This window comes from Coregonus clupeaformis, chromosome 5 (genome assembly GCF_020615455.1).
Source record: "Coregonus clupeaformis isolate EN_2021a chromosome 5, ASM2061545v1, whole genome shotgun sequence".
NCBI lineage: Eukaryota > Metazoa > Chordata > Actinopteri > Salmoniformes > Salmonidae > Coregonus > Coregonus clupeaformis.
The window spans coordinates 31,407,175-31,425,574 of record NC_059196.1 but is presented as its reverse complement, the minus strand read 5'-3'; the positions used below and the strand labels follow the sequence as shown (position 1 = coordinate 31,425,574).

Below are 18,400 nucleotides of genomic sequence, written 5' to 3'. Positions count from 1 at the left end.
CAAGATTCAACAACTGAGACATAAACTGAACAAGTTCCACAGACATGTGACTAACAGAAATTGAATAATGTGTCCCTGAACAAAGGGGGGGTCAAAATCAAAAGTAACAGTCAGTATCTGGTGTGGCCACCAGCTGCATTAAGTACTGCAGTGCATCTCCTCCTCATGGACTGCACCAAATTTGCCAGTTCTTGCTGTGAGATGTTACCCCACTCTTCCACCAAGGCACCTGCAAGTTCCCGGACATTTCTGGGGGAAATGGCCCTAGCCCTCACCCTCCGATCCAACAGGTCCCAGACATGCTCAATGGGAATGAGATCCGGGCTCTTCGCTGGCCATGGCAGAACACTGACATTCCTGTCTTGCAGGAAATCACGCACAGAACGAGCAGTATGGCTGGTGGCATTGTCATGCTGGAGGGTCATGTCAGGATGAGCCTGCATGAAGGGTACCACATGAGGGAGGAGGATGTCTTCCCTGTAACGCACAGCGTTGAGATTGCCTGCAATGACAACAAGCTCAGTCCGATGATGCTGTGACACACCGCCCCAGACCATGACGGACCCTCCACCTCCAAATCAAATAAAATTTTATTTGCCACATGCGCCGAATACAACAGGTGTAGACATTACAGTGAAATGCTTACTTACAAGCCCTTAACCAGCAAAGCATTTTGAAATACTTTTTTTTGTGTTAAGTAAAAATAAAATACAAAAATAACTAAAGAGCAGCAGTAAAATAAAATAACAGTAGGGAGGCTATATACAGGGGGGAAACGGTGCAGAGTCAATGTGCGGGGGCACCGGCTAGTCGAGGAAATTGAGGTAATATGTACATGTGGGTAGAGTTAAAGTGACTATGCATAAATAATAACGTAGCGTAAAAGCAGCAGCGTAAAAGAGGGGGGTGGGGGGTGGCAGGGCAAATAGTCTGGGTAGCAATGATTAGCTGTTCAGGAGTCTTATGGCTTGGGGGTAGAAGCTGTTGAGAAGCCTTTTGGACCTAGACTTGGCGTTCCGGTACCGCTTGCCGTGCGGTAGCAGAGAGAACAGTCTATGACTAGGGTGGCTGGAGTTTTTGACAATTTTGAGGGCCTTCCTCTGACAAATCGATCCCGCTCCAGAGTACAGGCCTCTGTGTAAGGCTCATTCCTTCGACGATAAACGCGAATCTGACCATCACCCTTGGTGAGACAAAACCGCGACTCGTCAGTGAAGAGCACTTTTTGCCAGTCCTGTCTGGTCCAGCGACGGTGGGTTTGTGCCCATAGGCGACGTTGTTGCCGGTGACTTTATCGTCGAAGGAATGAGCGTTACACAGAGGCCTGTACTCTGGAGCGGGATCGATTTGTCAGAGGAAGGCCCTCAAAATTGTCAAAGTCTCCAGCCACCCTAGTCATAGACTGTCTAGGTCCAAAAGGCTTCTCAACAGCTGAATCACTGGACCTTAACACCGGATCATCGCTACAAGCTAGCTGCAACCGAATGGCTGTTGTTGGCTAATTCACCACTGTCCCGATGCACTAGTTAGCCTTGAGCTAGCCTCGAGCCAGGCCCATCTCCCAGCTATCTACCTCTCTGTCAACCGGACGGGACCTCCTAGTGTCGACACGGAGCCCCGCCGATCCATCACGACTGGTCTGCCGACGTAATCGTCTGATGTGGTTTCAACAGGCTTCCCGTTGCGACGACCACGAAGATCCATCTTCTAGCCCCGGCCCGCTAACACGCGCAATCAACAGCCGTGCCTCCTGCTCGCCTGTGCTGTAGCAGCCTACAAACTGCTCCCGGACTTAGCTATTGCTGTTCACTGGACCTTATGATCACTCAGCTGATGCCTGCTGGACTGTTCCTTTACACGGTACCCTATCCTGTTTATCTGTTTAGCCTCAGCACAAACTTTCATCGCCATTACCAGTTAAAAACTGTAAAGTCCATGGAGAATAAGAGCACCTCCTCCCAGCTACACACTGCACTGAAGCTAGGAAACACTGTCACCACCGATAAATCTACGATAATCGAGAATTTCAAGAAGCATTTTGCCATGGCTGGCCATGCTTTCCACCTGGCTACCCCTACCCCGGCCACCAGCTCTGCACCCTCCGCTGCAACTTGCCAATGCCCCCCCCCCGCTTCTCCTTCACCCAAATTCAGATAGCTGATGTCCTGAAAGAGCTGCAAAATCTGGACCCCTACAAATCAGCTGGGCTAGACAATCTGGACCCTTTCTTTCTAAAATTAGCCGCCGAAATTGTCGCAACCCCTATTACTATTCTGTTCAACCTCTCTTTCGTATCGTCTGAGATCCCCAGAGATTGGAAAGCTGCCGTGACACTCTAGATCCAAACTGTTACAGACCTATATCCATCCTGCCCTGCCTTTCGAAAGTATTTGAAAGCCAAGTTAACAAACAGATCACCGACCATTTCAAATCCCACCGTACCTTCTCCGCTATGCAATCTGGTTTCCGAGCTGGTCATGGGTGCACCTCAGCCACGCTCAAGGTCCTAAACGATATAATAACCGCGATCGATAAAAGACAGTACTGTGCAGCCGTCTTCATCGACCTGGCCAAGGCTTTTGACCCTGTCAATCACCGCATTCTTATTGGCTGACTAAATAGCCTTGGTTTCTCAAATGACTGCCTCGCCTGGTTCACCAACTACTTCTCAGATAGAGTTCAATGTATCAAATCGGAGGGCCTGTTGTCTGGACCTCTGGCAGTCTCTATGGGGGTGCCACAGGGTTAAATTTTCGGGCCGACTCTTTTCTCTGTGTATATCAATGATGTCGCTCTTGCTGCTGGTGACTCTCAGATCCACCTCTACGCAGACGACACCATTTTGTATAAATCTGGCCCTTCATTGGACACTGTGTTAACAAACCTCCAAACGAGCTTCAATGCCATACAACACTCCTTCGGTGGCCTCCAAATCCTCTTAAACGCTAGTAAAACTAAATGCATGCTCTTCAATTGAACGCTGCTTGCACCCGCCCGACTAGAATCACTACTCTCGGCGGGTCTGACTTAGAATATGTGGACAACTACAAATACCTAGGTGTCTGGTTAGACCGTAAACTCTCCTTCCAGACTCACATTAAGCATCTCCAATCCAAAGTTAAATCTAGAATCGGCTTCCTATTTCGCAACAAAGCCTCCTTCACTCATGCTGCTAAACATGCCCTCGTAAAACGGACTATCCTACCGATCCTTGACTTCGGCGATGTAATTTACAAAATAGCTTCCAACACTCTACTCAGCAAATTGGATGTAGTCTATCACAGTGCCATCCATTTTGTCACCAAAGCCCCATATACTACCCACCATTGTGACCTGTATGCTCTCGTTGGCTGGCCCTCACTACATATTTGTCGCCAAACCCACTGGCTCCAGGTCATCTATAAATCTCTTCTAGGCAAATCCCTGCCTTATTTTAGCTCATTGGTCACCATAGCAACACCAACCCGTAGTATGCGTTCCAGCAGGTATATCTCACTGGTCATCCCCAAAGCCAACACCTCCTTTGGCCGCCATTCCTTCCAGTTCTCTGCTGCAAATGACTGGAACGAACTGCAAAAATCTCTGATGCTGGAGACACTTATCTCCGTCACTATCTTCAAGCATCAGTTGTCAGAGCAGCTTACCGATCACTGCACCTGTACAGAGCCCATCTGTAATTAGCCCACCCAACTACCTCATCCCCATATTGTTATTTACATTGTTATTTATTTTGCTCATTTGCACCCCAGTATCTCCATTTGCACATTTTTATTTTATTTTTATTTAACCTTTATTTAACCAGGTAAGCCAGTTGAGAACAAGTTCTCATTTACAACTGCGACCTGGCCAAGATAAAGCAAAGCAGTGCGATAAAAACAACAACACAGAGTTACATATGGGGTAAAACAAAACATAATGCAAAAATACAACAGAAAAATATATATACAGTGTGTGCAAATGTAGCAAGTTATGGAGGTAAGGCAATAAATAGGCTATAGTGCAAAATAATTACAATTAGTATTAACACTGGAATGATAGATGTGCAAGAGATGATGTGCAAATAGAGATACTGGGGTACAAATTAGCAAAATAAATAACAATATAGGGATGAGGTAGTTGGGCGGGCTAATTTCAGATGGGCTGTGTACAGGTGCAGTGATCGGTAAGGTGCTCTGACAACTGATGCTTAAAACATCATCTTCTGCACATCTATCACTCCAGTGTTAATACTAAACTGTAATTATTTTGCACTATGGCCTATTTATTGCCTTACCTCCATAACTTACTACATTTGCACACACTGTATATAGATTTTATATTGTGTTATTGACTGTACGTTTGTTTATTCCATATGTAACTCTGTGTTGTTGTTTTTTATCGCACTGCTTTGCTTTATCTTGGCCAGGTCACAGTTGTAAATGAGAACTTGTTCTCAACTGGCTTACCTGGTTAAATAAAGGTTAAATAAAAAAACTTCTGGTGAGGACCTGCCTTACAACAGGCCTAGAAGCCCTCAGTCCAGCCTCTCTCAGCCTATTGTGGACAGTCTGAGCACTGATGGAGGGATTGTGCGTTCCTGGTGTAACTCGGGCAGTTGTTGTTGCCATCCTGTTCCTGTCCCGCAGGTGTGATGTTCGGACGTACCGATCCTGTGCAGGTGTTGTTACACGTGGTCTGCCACTGCGAGGACGATCAGCTGTCCATCCTGTCTCCCTGTAGCGCTGTCTTAGGCGTCTCACAGTACAGACATTGCAATTTATTGCCCTGGCCACATCTGCAGTCCTCATGCCTCCTTGCAGCATGCCTAAGGCACGTTCACGCAGATGAGCAAGGACCCTGGGCATCTTTCTTCTGTAGAAAGGCCTCTTTAGTGTCCTACGTTTTCATAACTGTGACCTTAATTGCCTACCGTCTGTAAGCTGTTAAGTGTCTTAATGACCGTTCCACAGATGCATGTTCATTAATTGTTTATGGTTCATTGAACAAGCATGGGAAACAGTGTTTAAACCCTTTACAATGAAGATCTGTGAAGTTATTTGGATTTTTACTAATTATCTTTGGAAGACAGGGTCCTGAAAAAGGGACATTTCTTTTTTTGCTGAGTTTATACTGTAACTTTCTATTATGCGTGGGAATACTTTGGAAATGTATTTATTTTTGCTCTGAAAACATGGGGGGCCAAATAAAATCACCCGTGGGCCAAACTCGGCCCACAGGCCGCCAGTTGGGAAATCCTGTTGTAGTGCATTTGCATAGACTTTACCTTCTGGTGAGTGGTCTCACTCATGTCTACCAGCTCTAGAATGCGTGGCGGGTGCATCTCATGTGTATTTGCCAGCCGCTCCTCCGTAGATTGGGACATCTCTTGTGCAAAAGCAGACGGTGTCAGCTACATTGAGAAAGGGAATTCAAATAATTGTACGGAATGCATGAGTGATCATTAAAGATGTCCATCCTTGGCCACAGACACATTCCTGGAATCTTAATATTCTCCCCTTTTAGAATAGGCCAACTCAAACACATATTATGCTTAATTTCCCCCACAATAACATCTCTCCATTAGTTAGTTCATCAACAGGTAAACATCAAACTGCACTTATTTCATGGTTTTTACTTGAAATATAGCTGCCAGTTATGTGTATATTCAAAACATACATTCCATATGAATGTACTCACTTTTTTGGGCCTATCCTCTCTTCTAACTAGCTTGGGATTCCTGGGTGCCAACACATTGCTCTTGAATCCCTCTGGTATTTTCAGAGGCAGGCTTGGCAGAGACGCATGGGATGCCTGATCCTTGGAGGTGTGCATTGTAAAGTTGGATCTTCCTTTGTTTAGTTCATTTGAGAATACAGCAGATCCTGTTGAATATGAACATATTCATTTATTTAGAAAGCAACAAGACAGCCTCACTAAAACCATTTATTCTAGTAGGTATTTTTCATCAATCAGTGTAGTTGAATCATGTCTCATTTGCATTTTCCGCATATTGCCATTGTGTAATATAGCTAGCTATCAACACCAGAGCTAGTCTGGTGGTTGCCAAGTAAAGTTACCTCAATTGAGGCAAAGATTATGAATATACTGACTGACGAACTGAAGATACATGTTTCTCTACCCTAACAATGGGAGTCGTTGTCCACATAGCGCCATTGTCTAGTTCTTGCCTATCCTTTGTTTGGATTGGTGGATACGTCTCATTTTTGTAATCTCTTTTTGAATATTCGATTAGGGTTGTTGACTTCAACGGAGAGAGATGCTATGCGATATAAAGCGTTTTTTCTCAAAGTTGCCGGGATGTCACGTGTCCTACTTATATCAGTACAATCGTAACAATTTAAGCATTACGAAACGTATAGCTAATTTTCCCCAAACATCAGACACCCCCTGACCTCGGACACTTTCTAGCGGTTGGAGGATTGAATCACCTCGAGCTCAACATTTAAATGGACTGAAAAATAACGGTAAGTTTTGTGACTAACGACACCCTTTTAGCTAGCTGACCACCGATTTTCAGTGCATTATTTTTTACCGGAAGACTAGCCAACTAGTCAACTATCTAGTAAAAACTTCGGGTACGTGGTTGGTGTCTCTTTTTTTTTTCAACAAAATTAAACGGATATATCTTGTAATTGAACAAAATAGTAAGGTGCCCAATAACTGGGGGCCGTATACAGATAATACGGGACGTATTTTTTTGCTAAACCGCTTATCAAAAGCAGATAACAGTAATATTTTCAAATGAAATGTCAAACTTGCTAATTGCTAAACCGTTAGCTAACATTTTTACGACACCAATAATCACAAAACATTGAAGGCTTGATCACAAGATAACACTGTTGAAGGTAATATATTTCTTAAACGCTGTTGAATATGCCGATAATACGGGATTCTACGCTATATTCGATCAAATAAACCTCACGTAGCAAATAAGCCATAAAAAAGGTTGTTGACCAAATTCACCACACTCTCATTGACCTCCATACAAAAAAATAATTTGCTTGGTGGGCGAAAAAACGAAGAAAAAAAGCTACCTGCTTGAAGGAGGCAGATTTACCGCAGAGTTGGGCCTCTCTCTTCCTCTCAAACTGAAGTTATGTTAACATTACTTGGCAAGTCTGGTGGTAAACAGTGCTCAATAGTTGTCTTTTAATTTGTAGCGCATTTAGCCGTTACCATGGCACCGACTCTACGGGCTTGCGGATTCCTCCTCATTGGTCACGTGGGGGGGAGGAGCCGCGTGCTTAGGAGACAATATCAGAAACAATGTATCCAAAGAGACCCCTGAGACTACCCAACCTCCCTCCCACCCACCCTCTGATATCAGAGTGAGTCGGCTTTGCAGTCTTCTATCTAGCCTATTTATCAAGATGATAAATGTTAGATTTATCTCACTAGGTTTAATTAGTAGGCTATTGTTGATAAAACAAGTTTACTGGAGAACGGAGACCAAGTAGAGACTTTCGGACAAGGTGGATGATTGTATGATATAAGGCAGTTTATTCAGAGGTAAAGATATCTGAATTCTCGTGCACGGACGCGTTTCGTCAACCTCGTAGGGAGATATCTGAGAGCGCGCCCCTAACCATTGTGTGCTGACATTTTATACAATAAAATAAAGTAGGTTGATTCTAGTAGTTCCGATCTCCCCATTGGTCCTGATGAGTTGGTCGAGGTCATCTCCATTTCATTGGCTCTGAGTCAGGTTCTCTGTCTCCGGCCTAAGAGAAGGGGTTTTTTGTGTGTGTGTGCTTAACAATGATGATGTGTGTGTATGTGTGTGTATGTGTGTGTATGTGTGTGAGTGTGTGTATGTGTGTAAGTGTGTGTGTATGTGTGTGTGTATGTGTGTGTATGTGTGTGTGTGTGTGTGTCCTCAGGAGATATCTCGTGAGTTTGGGAGGACTTGAGAGACTTATGGCCTGGGTGTTACTCATGGCCACCTGCTGATAAGGCCGACAGGATACAAGTCTTTGTGCATTGTATTAAGTCCCAAGGCCCCAACACAAGATGGGTTATGCACAAGATTTTAGTCAGACCAAGCTTTAACATAATATATTTACCACTACAAATCCCTCTCTTCACGTCTCCCAAGAGACGTGACCAAGTAACAGTAGAGAAGGAAAACTTAAGACGTGACACAAGCTAACAGTGTAATTGGCAAAATAGGGAAAACTTTATCAGAAGATAAAGTTTTACATTCCCCCTCTTCACGTCTCACAAGAGACGTGACATAAACTAAGGAAAAAAGAAAAGGGAAACTTTCTCAAAGAGAAAGTTTTGAGTCCCCCTCTTCACGTCTCAAAAGAGACGTGACATAAACTAAGTAAAAAGAAAAGGGAAACTTTCTCAAAGAGAAAGTTTTGAGTCCCCCTCTTCACGTCTCAAAAGAGACGTGACATAAACTAAGTAAAAAGAAAAGGGAAACTTTCTCAAAGAGAAAGTTTTGAGTCCCCCTCTTCACGTCTCAAAAGAGACGTGACATAAACTAAGTAAAAAAGAAAAGGGAAACTTTCTCAAAGAGAAAGTTTTGAGTCCCCCTCTTCACGTCTCAAAAGAGACGTGACATAAACTAAGTAAAAGTTCTACCCTCATCCTCCTCGAAAGATAAAAAATCTCCTTCCCCAAGAAGAGGAAACATCTGGGAAGGGCTTGTTGGGTCAATGGCCTTAGTTATGAGCCTAGTGGTGAGTGAGCGAATGCATGGTATGCAACAGCACCCACACAAAACCAAAATGGCCGCAAACACCGAGATTGAAACCAAAATGGAGGACACCAGGGCTTTATATTTACCAAAAGCGTCCATCCAGGAATCCCACATGGAAGTGTCCACCCCTGAGTGGCTCTTCATCTTACCATTAAGAGTTTGTAACCCTTCCAGGGCAATTATCAAACTGCCATCTGTGGCTGTATTGTTGGGAATAAAGGTACAACATTGTTCACCAAACATAGCACATACTCCTCCTTTTTCAGCCAGGAGCATGTCGACAGCAATACGATTTTGGAAAGCCATGAGAGAGGTTGCAGCCAACTGGCCATGCACCGCCTCAAAACCTTGTTGTGTCCAATTGCCTTATTTTTAACATTAATGTATGTAGTTAATTCTATCAATGTTTTTATTAATAGTACAACAGTCAGCACCCAAAAGGACTAGCCCCCAAAAACTGTACTCCATGTACCCATGTTCAAGGACAGTTTCACAGACAACAAAGAGAGAGTGTTCTTATCGGCCTGTTATGTGAAACAATCCATATCAGTACAGTACTCCTCATTAATGCATTCCTTCCAAGCTATTCATCACATACAGATCCAAAAAATAAAACCCAACAATTTTATGGTGTCACTCTAAACTGAGTATAATCACCCTTAAGAATAACAGGATATGGAAATTAAATCACAACATTTAATGTTAATAGAAAATAAAAAATAATAATTTTAACCCTCTATTCCTCCCCTACACCTAACATGTACTGAGTTGGCTACCAGCCACCCAGGAATCCTTTACCTTCACATCAGGAAGAATAAACAATCACAGTGGTTAGTAAAAACATAAGGTAATAAATGAGCAAGAACTGAAAATAAATGCGTGTATGTATTTTACTAGGCAAAACATGGATCATCCAGCTTGGTCTCAGAGTCAGTAGCAGAGTCACCTGCATCATCCTGGGCCGGTAACAACAGCATCATACCTGACGCCTGCACCACTCCTACCACTGACCTCCTGAGACGGGGGACGATGCAAGCAGCACAACACATTAACAGCAAAAACACAATTACTAGGGTCTGAAATCCAGTAACCACCATAGAAGAGTACTCACCAAACCAGTCACTCAGCCAGGAAATAAGGCAACATCCACAAAGAACAAGTATACCCATAGAGGCCATAACTTCACCCAGAATAGTCACAACAATAGTTTTCCATTTACCAAATATGTTATCAAACCAACCGTTTATGGAGCTATCAATACCAGAGTTCTCAACCAGTTCGTTCGCCAGCGGGGTGATGGTCACTCAAGCGCTTTGGTCACAGGCCCGTCCGGTGCTATATTGTTGGAGATGAAAGTACAACACATATATCCAAACAGAACACAAACCCTGTCCTGCTCAGCCAAAAGCATATCCAACGCTATTCTATTCTGCTTTGTCATTAAGATAGTTGCCGCTGTCTGCTCAGCTAATCCCTTTATTGCATCACGAGTGTGGTTTATAAATATTTTGCTGGTTATATTAAATATAATTTATCCAATCTACATTTTTATTAATTGTTGACCACCAGAAAATACTTGATTCAAACCCAGCTGCGATCTGATTGTGGATCCCATCAATATATATCCTTTCATCAAAGGATCCCGGGAGGAGGTCCTACTTTCTATGTGACAACTCACCAGTCTCTGACACGTTTGATTGTTTGCGTATGTAGGTGAGTTCACAATCAGTTATCACCACACATCCATCAGATGTCAGCACGGGCCTGGTTTTGGCTCCTATAATCCTCTTGCTGCAACAAAGAGGAGAGATTTAGTCATGGTCTCTTTAGGTGTGACATTCTCTGTGTGGGAGCAGGAGCTAAGATGCCCTACCCTGTATCCTATCCTTACTAGTCCTAGAAAAACAATAATAAGAATCCCCTGTGACTTCAAACTGAGGCAACCCAGGTCGGGATGACTTTGTTATCGGGGAAACAGATAGTGCAAGTTACCATAAGACTCTTTCACCACATTCCCAGGTGGCTTGCATGGAGGAAAAACCTGACAGAGAGTTAAAGCCTGTCAAGAGGGAACGGAGTAGTTGTTATCCCTGGTTTGGCTGTCCTACAGGCAAAACAGTCCTCTTTAGACATAGTTTTTTGCCGTATACTGAATCCATTCCAACCACAGGTTAAGATTTCTATACCCCGTTTCCACCTGTACTACTTCCTCCAGGTCCATAGTTTTGCACTATCTTTATCACAGCCCCGGTCTCACTACCTCCCTCAGAGAGGTTTACTCTAGAATTTCCCCTTTCCCTACGTCTAGCTGTCTCCTATGCTTTTTCAACTTGTGTTAGGTTAACTACCACTTCTGGCTGATACAGGAGGGTCCGTGTGTGTTAGGAATATGGCCCCCACAATCAGACAGCTACCTACCGTCGGGAGACCTGTGAATCCCCACCCTTGCCCTGAGAACATGTCAGATGCCAGAGGCCAACCCATTGCTTTACCTTCTATCGAACTCACACAGGGATGATCAGACAGGGTAAGGGAATCTTCGTTAAGGAGGCAACCCCGGACCATAGTGGTGATCGGATCTTTCTCCTAACTCTGTGTTTGTTCGTCAGGTGTAGCTGGTTTTGTACAGTGTGTGACATGCACCCAGATGGATCTCTCAGCTTTTCTGCTGGCAAAGGCAGTGCTTGGTAGGGCCCTTCCCGCCAGGCCTGATTCAGTCTCCTGGTTAGATAGAGTGGGTCACCTTCTCCTTTAGTTCACCTGTGGGGCACAAAACCTCTGACATACAGGTGTGGTTAATAAACTATCATACACGTTTTTTTTTTTTTTTAAGTAATTTGTCCTCTCCTTCGTATATATTTAATATTTAATCCAATCCTTTTAAAGTATTTTGTCCTCTCCTTCGTATATATTTAATATTTAATCCAACCATCCCCCTCTTTGACACATGATTTGGCCATGTGTCAATATTACCACCTACCTAAACAATCACTTTAGTTAATATTGGTATTTCATTATCCAATTGCCATTCCTCCACTCTCTCTTCTGTTATTTATGGTTCAAATCAAATATATTATTACCAAATTATAATCTTCTTCACAATTTTCACAGTACTATAAATTACCCTCAACTTAGTAAAATAAACTATCTTAAAGTCTTCCTCTCATGCCTTTAGAATGTACTAGTGTGGATGATTAATTAACACCAGAATGTTAAAACAGAGTTCAGAGGCCATTGAAATCATTTAACGAACTGTTTAATCCCATAGTATACTAAACAATTACCATTATTCTAAATATTTCATAAATGTTAGTTATCCCAAGTGTTCATTAAGTCCTCATGACATTCATTCTCATAAGAAATCATATATACCCCAAACTCAGCCAAAACCTAAAAAATCCATAAAATTCACTGTGTGCACCTTTAAGACCCATAACCCTTGACCTGCTGGAACCCCCCCAAAATTGAAACAACAAGGCTTTATAAACATCATACTAGGTGTGTTGTTTTTTATTTGAAAACCCAATTTGAAAAACAACCACAAATAGCCAGGCCCTAATTTGGTAGCTCACTTTTATGACCTAAATACGGCCTAACTTCACTACTGCTTCCCTAGCCCTTGGCAACATTCCAACGAGATGAGCTAATCTCTTTCTCCTGGTAATCCCCAGTCTTAACCCATCAATAATTGTTTGTATCAATCTAATTCCTCATAACTAATCTATAAAACCACTCATAATTCCTCGAGTATACAATTATTATTTAATTGATTACCCTAACTCTGCTACATGTACCAAACATTTATATTTTCCCGCTAAACCATTTCAGTTCGCTATTCAATTTATTTAACTGTTCTCTCTGATTATGCCCTAATTAATAAAACAAATACTTGCTATCGTTGATTAGCATACATTTAATAATGTTCCTACCATCTGAACTGTACTGTCTCTCACCCTCCCCTTGCTCCTTCGGGGAGAGCGCATGGTAACCTTATAACATATTTTCATAGACTTTTCTAGAATACTTCTATTTAAGCTATCTAATTCAACCTTTCACATCCACATAGTAATCTAGGTATATAGCCCCACTGCGAAAGCTTTGTCTACTGTCCCTACCTGTGTTCGAACCAGGGACATCGCCAGTCACTCCACACCCTCTACGATTCTCACAAAGTAAATACTTTCACGTCGCACATCCAGCCACGTCATCACCCCCGTCTAGCCAGCCCTTCCGTCTCAAACACCCTAGTAGCCTAAATAAAACACACTCTAACAGCGTTCTGCATTTTCCTCTATCATCGGGTTTAAGAACTAACGTAACAACATTAACTATTCTCTATTGCTGTAGTAACGTTTTGTTTGGTTCAGTTTATTTATTACGGAGTGTCCATAATACTATAATAATACATAATCGAATTCCCCTCATGCATACAGATTTCACCTTATGCCATTGAAATGCCAAATAAACCATAATAGTTCAATGGAGCCCCCTATTGGCTCTCCCCTACCTATACATTACTTCTACAACCACTTTAGTTATGGTCCGATTACAAATTAAACCTTATCACATGATCAAACAACGCCACAACCTTAAACTCATATGGGGCGGCAGGCAGCTTAGTGATCAGTAGCGCCGCGCCAAGAACCGAGAGGTCGCCGATTCCAATCCCCGAGCCGACCAGGCGAAAAATCTGCCGATGTGCCCTCGAGCAAGGCACTCAACCCCAATCGCTCCTGCAAGTCGCTCTGGACAAGAGCGTCTGCCAAATCACCAAAAATGCAAATGTAAATATTCTCTACTTTCTCACCCATCTCATCCCTCGTCAGAAACCCACAGGCACCTCTCAAATAATCACCCCGTGGTGTTCCCAGCCAACTCCAGTCTTTCCTCGCTCCAAAAGCCACACTTTCGCTCTCTCCAGCCCCTCCCCTCGCAACTCTCTCTTTCTCTCTCACTGCTCATTTCTCCTTTACACACCTTATGTATCTGTTTTAAGCATGGATTCGAGTTTATCTGCGTCCAGACGTCCCTCAAAACCATACCTCTCCCTCCACCTGGTTATATAATGGAGATTTGAAGCTATCCCTGGATTCCATTTTAATTACATCAAGCATTTCTCGTCCCCAGTAAATTCTGGGACCTCTTGTGAGGATTTGCCCCCCCCCCATGGTTGGTACTGTTAAAAATCCCTTAGCCACCTCTTCTATATTATAAGTCAATTTAACAAGTAATTCTAAATAGCTTCACACAACACGGGGCGGCAGGTAGCTTAGTGGTTAAGAGCATTGTGCCAGTAACCGAAAGGTCGCTGGTTCTAATCCCCGAGCTGACTAGGTGAAAAATCTGCCGATGTGCCCTTGAGCAAGGCACTTAACCCTAATTGTTCCTGTAAGTCGCTCTGGATAAGAGCGTCTGCTAAATGACTCAAATGTAATGTAAAAGAACAACACCTCATAAGGAGTGCCCAGCAGGAGTCCAATTCCTATCAGAAAACATACATACAAACATTCAGACACTCCCAATCTCTCCCAGGGGGAAAAAGTTCTTCTTCACCCTGAGTGAGATTGTTGTTCCCATAAGGGTTTCTTCATTGTGTTGTCAGGATTGGTTCTCGCTGCTCAAATCAGCCCTGACTTCTGTCAGTGATCTAGAAGGAGTGGGGGCTGGTGTGCAATGAGTTAGATGGTGTCAGTGTGCGCCTAATTTACCTCTGACCTGGACTGAGTGTGAAGTAACCTCCTTCACTTCGTACGGTCCAGTCCACCTGGGTTCCAGCCACTTTCTCTTGTGGACTTTAACCCTCACCCAGCCTCCCACGTTTACCTTCAGTGTCAGCGTACTTCCCGACAGCTCCCCCTCTTGGGCCTTCTGCGCCTGAGAAGAGAGTGCTGCAGAAAATTCCGTCAATTTCTTCACATAATCAGTCATTTCTATCTGTTGTACATCAAGGGCGGGCATATGACCTCCCTCCCTTGGTGGACCTGGCATTACTCTCCCTGTCATTCGTTGTTCTATGTATTCATTGAATTTGGGTATGTTTATGTTTGGTCCTGCCATCTTGCTTTCTCTATCTTGGATGTATTATCGGTATCAAATACAGACTTATCTCATGTATGACACCCTCGCATATAAAGAGGCTAATTTATATAATTTGTAATGCAATTATTATCATAAGAATCAGAATTCCAGTCACATATACCAATGCAGTAATCTCTACACACAGCACACACCACGCTTTAGTTATCTCACGCTTGTTCTAGAATCATGCACAACTTCAATATCAGTCTCCCCAGTCCCCGGTTCCTGAAACCCTAGGTCAAATTCACTCAATTCCACAGATTGGTGTTCGGTCTCATAAGTCTCACTATAACTTCCCATCATCCATTACACGTTATAATACATAAAAACACAGACACGTTAAAATATAAACACAGCAAAACAAAACTGCCAATTAGAATACAATACCTTAAAAAATTTAGGTTACCAGAGCGTCCTAAAACATAGTCTCAGTTCAACTGCCACCCTTCACACAACCTTATACTTATGTGAAGTCACAGAAGCAACTGGATCCCTATCAAAGGATTTTCTTTAGACAACTCAATCACTAGGAAAGACTTAATCTCAGCTTAATTGTACCTTTCACACAACCATTTATATGGAACGTTTTAAGTGTGAAATCACAGAGATAACTGGCATCCCCGGGAATTTAATACCTCTGGTCAATTTTCGGTGATTCTCCCCCACCTAATGTCTAGAACTCTGCCACAGTTAAACTTCTACCTCCTCGCAACCTATAGGGTAGGACCTCCCCTAATAGGATTTATGCAAAAGGTCTCAGTTCAAACTGGGTCCCTTTAGGAATCTAGTTGTGGGTCAAATCTTATACAGTTTTTTTTTTTTAGACTATCTTGGTGCTCTTAGCCCGTCACTGGCCGAATCCAGCAATGTATTCTTGGCGCTGACTGAGATTTATCTCTGATGTCCCACCCTCGTACACAAAAAATGTTCAATACTTTATTATTAGGAATTATTTTGCAAAAGGTATTATTGTTTTTCAATTATTCGAATTATTATATATTTTCCCAAAAGGTATCAGAACCGCCCTTTTGGAACAATACATTTAACAAACTCGAGCGCTCCCAAAATAATTATCAATTTAATTTTAGGAATTATTTAGCAAAAGTTATTATTGTTTTTCAATTATTCGAATTATTATATATTTTCCCAAAAGGTATCAGAATCGCCCTTTTGGAAGAATATATTAACAAACTCGAGCGCTCCTAAAATAATTACCAATTTAATTTTGGGAATTATTTAGCAAAAGTTATTATTGTTTTTCAGTTATTCGAGTTATTATATATTTTCCCAAAAGGTATCAGAATCGCCCTTTTGGAAGAATATATTAGCAAACTCGAGCGCTCCTAAAATAATTACCAATTTAATTCTGGGAATTATTTTGCAAAAGTTATTATTGTTTTTCAGTTATTCGAGTTATTATATATTTTCCCAAAAGGTATCAGAATCGCCCTTTTGGAAGAATATATTAGCAAACTCAAGCGCTCCTAAAATAATTATCAATTTAATTTTGGGAATTATTTTGCAAAAGTTATTATTGTTTTTCAGTTATTCGAGTTATTATATATTTTCCCAAAAGGTATCAGAATCGCCCTTTTGGAAGAATATATTAGCAAACTCGAGCGCTCCTAAAATAATTACCAATTTAATTTTAGGAATTAAGGAGATACCAACTTCCACAAGAGGGAAAAAAACGTTCAAGTGAGCTTTTAGCTCAGCGGCTACACAACAAGCAAAATAGGACTCCGTGGTCCTCTTAAAAGTTATCAACTAGTTAGTCTCATGAAACGGCCAATCTTACACAACATTTAGGTTATCATTTCAACAATTACATTTTCATTACATATCAGCATCAACACACGACCAATCTTACACAACATTCAGGTTATCATTTCAACAATTACATTTTCATTACATATCAACATCAACACACGAATTCAGTTTGAGTTCCTCACAGTACAAATAGTTGGGTGCCACGTCAACCAAAATGCCCGACTATTTGAACTTGTATTTTTTTTATTCTTTTTTGATTCTCCTCATAGGAGACTTCCAGTAGTTTAAACCATTCAACTGGCGTCTAGTCGGGAGAACCTTTTCTGGACTTGGATTCTCACGGAATTAACTCAACCCGACTATCTGAATCTTGGATTCTCACGGAATTAACGCAACCCGACTATCTGAATCTTTTTATCAAGTCACCAGATCCTTCTCTTGTGGATCAAATAAAATGGTCCATCGCTTGTGGGCCAAAACTGTAATAGGCTTCTCACTAGAAAGCCACAATTCAACAGGAAATAAAAGTCGGTCCGTCTCTTGTGAACCCCTGTAACTAGACTGAACTCTAGACAGTCACATTTCAACAGGAAAAAGACTAAAAAATTCAGATATCTTTACATATGTGCCTTTGAGTCATAATAGATATGTTATAAATGTCACAGTAATCCATACTCACGCCCAGTACTACTGATCGAAATTTGGGTTTATCCTACAATACAATATGCAGATTTTGTTTTAACAGGTTCTGCTTACCTTTGTATTGACGGCCGTCTAGATCAGTTTCCTGAGGCGAGCTGGATTCCCGGCTGCTCCTGCGGACAGGTCACCCGTCCTTTCAGATCCGTCTCTTACTTGTCTCCTGTCTCTATCAACTTTTATGGACCGAATTCAGAGTTTAGAAAACCATCCTCTGCTACCAAGTTTTGTTGATAAAACAAGTTTACTGGAGAACGGAGACCAAGTAGAGACTTTCGGACAAGGTGGATGATTGTATGATATAAGGCAGTTTATTCAGAGGTAAAGATATCTGAATTCTCGTGCACGGACGCGTTTCGTCAACCTCGTAGGGAGATATCTGAGAGCGCGCCCCTAACCATTGTGTGCTGACATTTTATACAATAAAATAAAGTAGGTTGATTCTAGTAGTTCCGATCTCCCCATTGGTCCTGATGAGTTGGTCGAGGTCATCTCCATTTCATTGGCTCTGAGTCAGGTTCTCTGTCTCCGGCCTAAGAGAAGGGGTTTTTTGTGTGTGTGTGCTTAACAATGATGATGTGTGTGTATGTGTGTGTATGTGTGTGTATGTGTGTGAGTGTGTGTATGTGTGTAAGTGTGTGTGTATGTGTGTGTGTATGTGTGTGTATGTGTGTGTGTGTGTGTGTCCTCAGGAGATATCTCGTGAGTTTGGGAGGACTTGAGAGACTTATGGCCTGGGTGTTACTCATGGCCACCTGCTGATAAGGCCGACAGGATACAAGTCTTTGTGCATTGTATTAAGTCCCAAGGCCCCAACACAAGATGGGTTATGCACAAGATTTTAGTCAGACCAAGCTTTAACATAATATATTTACCACTACACTATGCATGCATTCCTTTCTGAGCACTCAAACTACAAGCAGGGACGGCTTGTTCAATAGGGCGATATGGGCGACGCACTGCCAAACGGGAAAAGGAAGGGATTTTTTTTCTAATCAATTATATCACGGCAACAGCAGTTATCAGTGTTCACGTCTGATCTGCCAGCCACTAAATGTCAAATCAGGGTAAAGTCGTGCTTCAAATGGCCCCGCCCGTTTTTTGGGCGATTTCAGTCAGGTTGAAAATCGCCCAGAAGTCTCTCAT

The 18,400-nt window shown here is 42.3% G+C and overlaps 2 protein-coding genes across 2 annotated transcripts in view; one reads left to right on the top strand and one right to left on the bottom strand.

The window, feature by feature from the left end:
* Positions 1-7,191, bottom strand: part of LOC121577462 (hydrocephalus-inducing protein homolog) — a 117,432-nt gene extending 110,241 nt beyond the window's left edge. The window contains 3 exon segments of the mRNA XM_045213948.1: positions 5,264-5,389; positions 5,677-5,861; positions 7,035-7,191. Of these exon segments, the coding sequence (XP_045069883.1) occupies positions 5,264-5,389; positions 5,677-5,811 (261 nt within the window). The 5' untranslated portion in view covers positions 5,812-5,861; positions 7,035-7,191.
* Positions 6,119-18,400, top strand: part of LOC121561972 (neurofibromin-like) — a 39,043-nt gene continuing 26,761 nt past the window's right edge. Inside the window, exon 1 of the mRNA XM_041874385.2 lies at positions 6,119-6,464. The gene's annotated coding sequence lies outside the window, so the exon portion shown is untranslated. The remainder of the gene's footprint in view (positions 6,465-18,400) is intronic.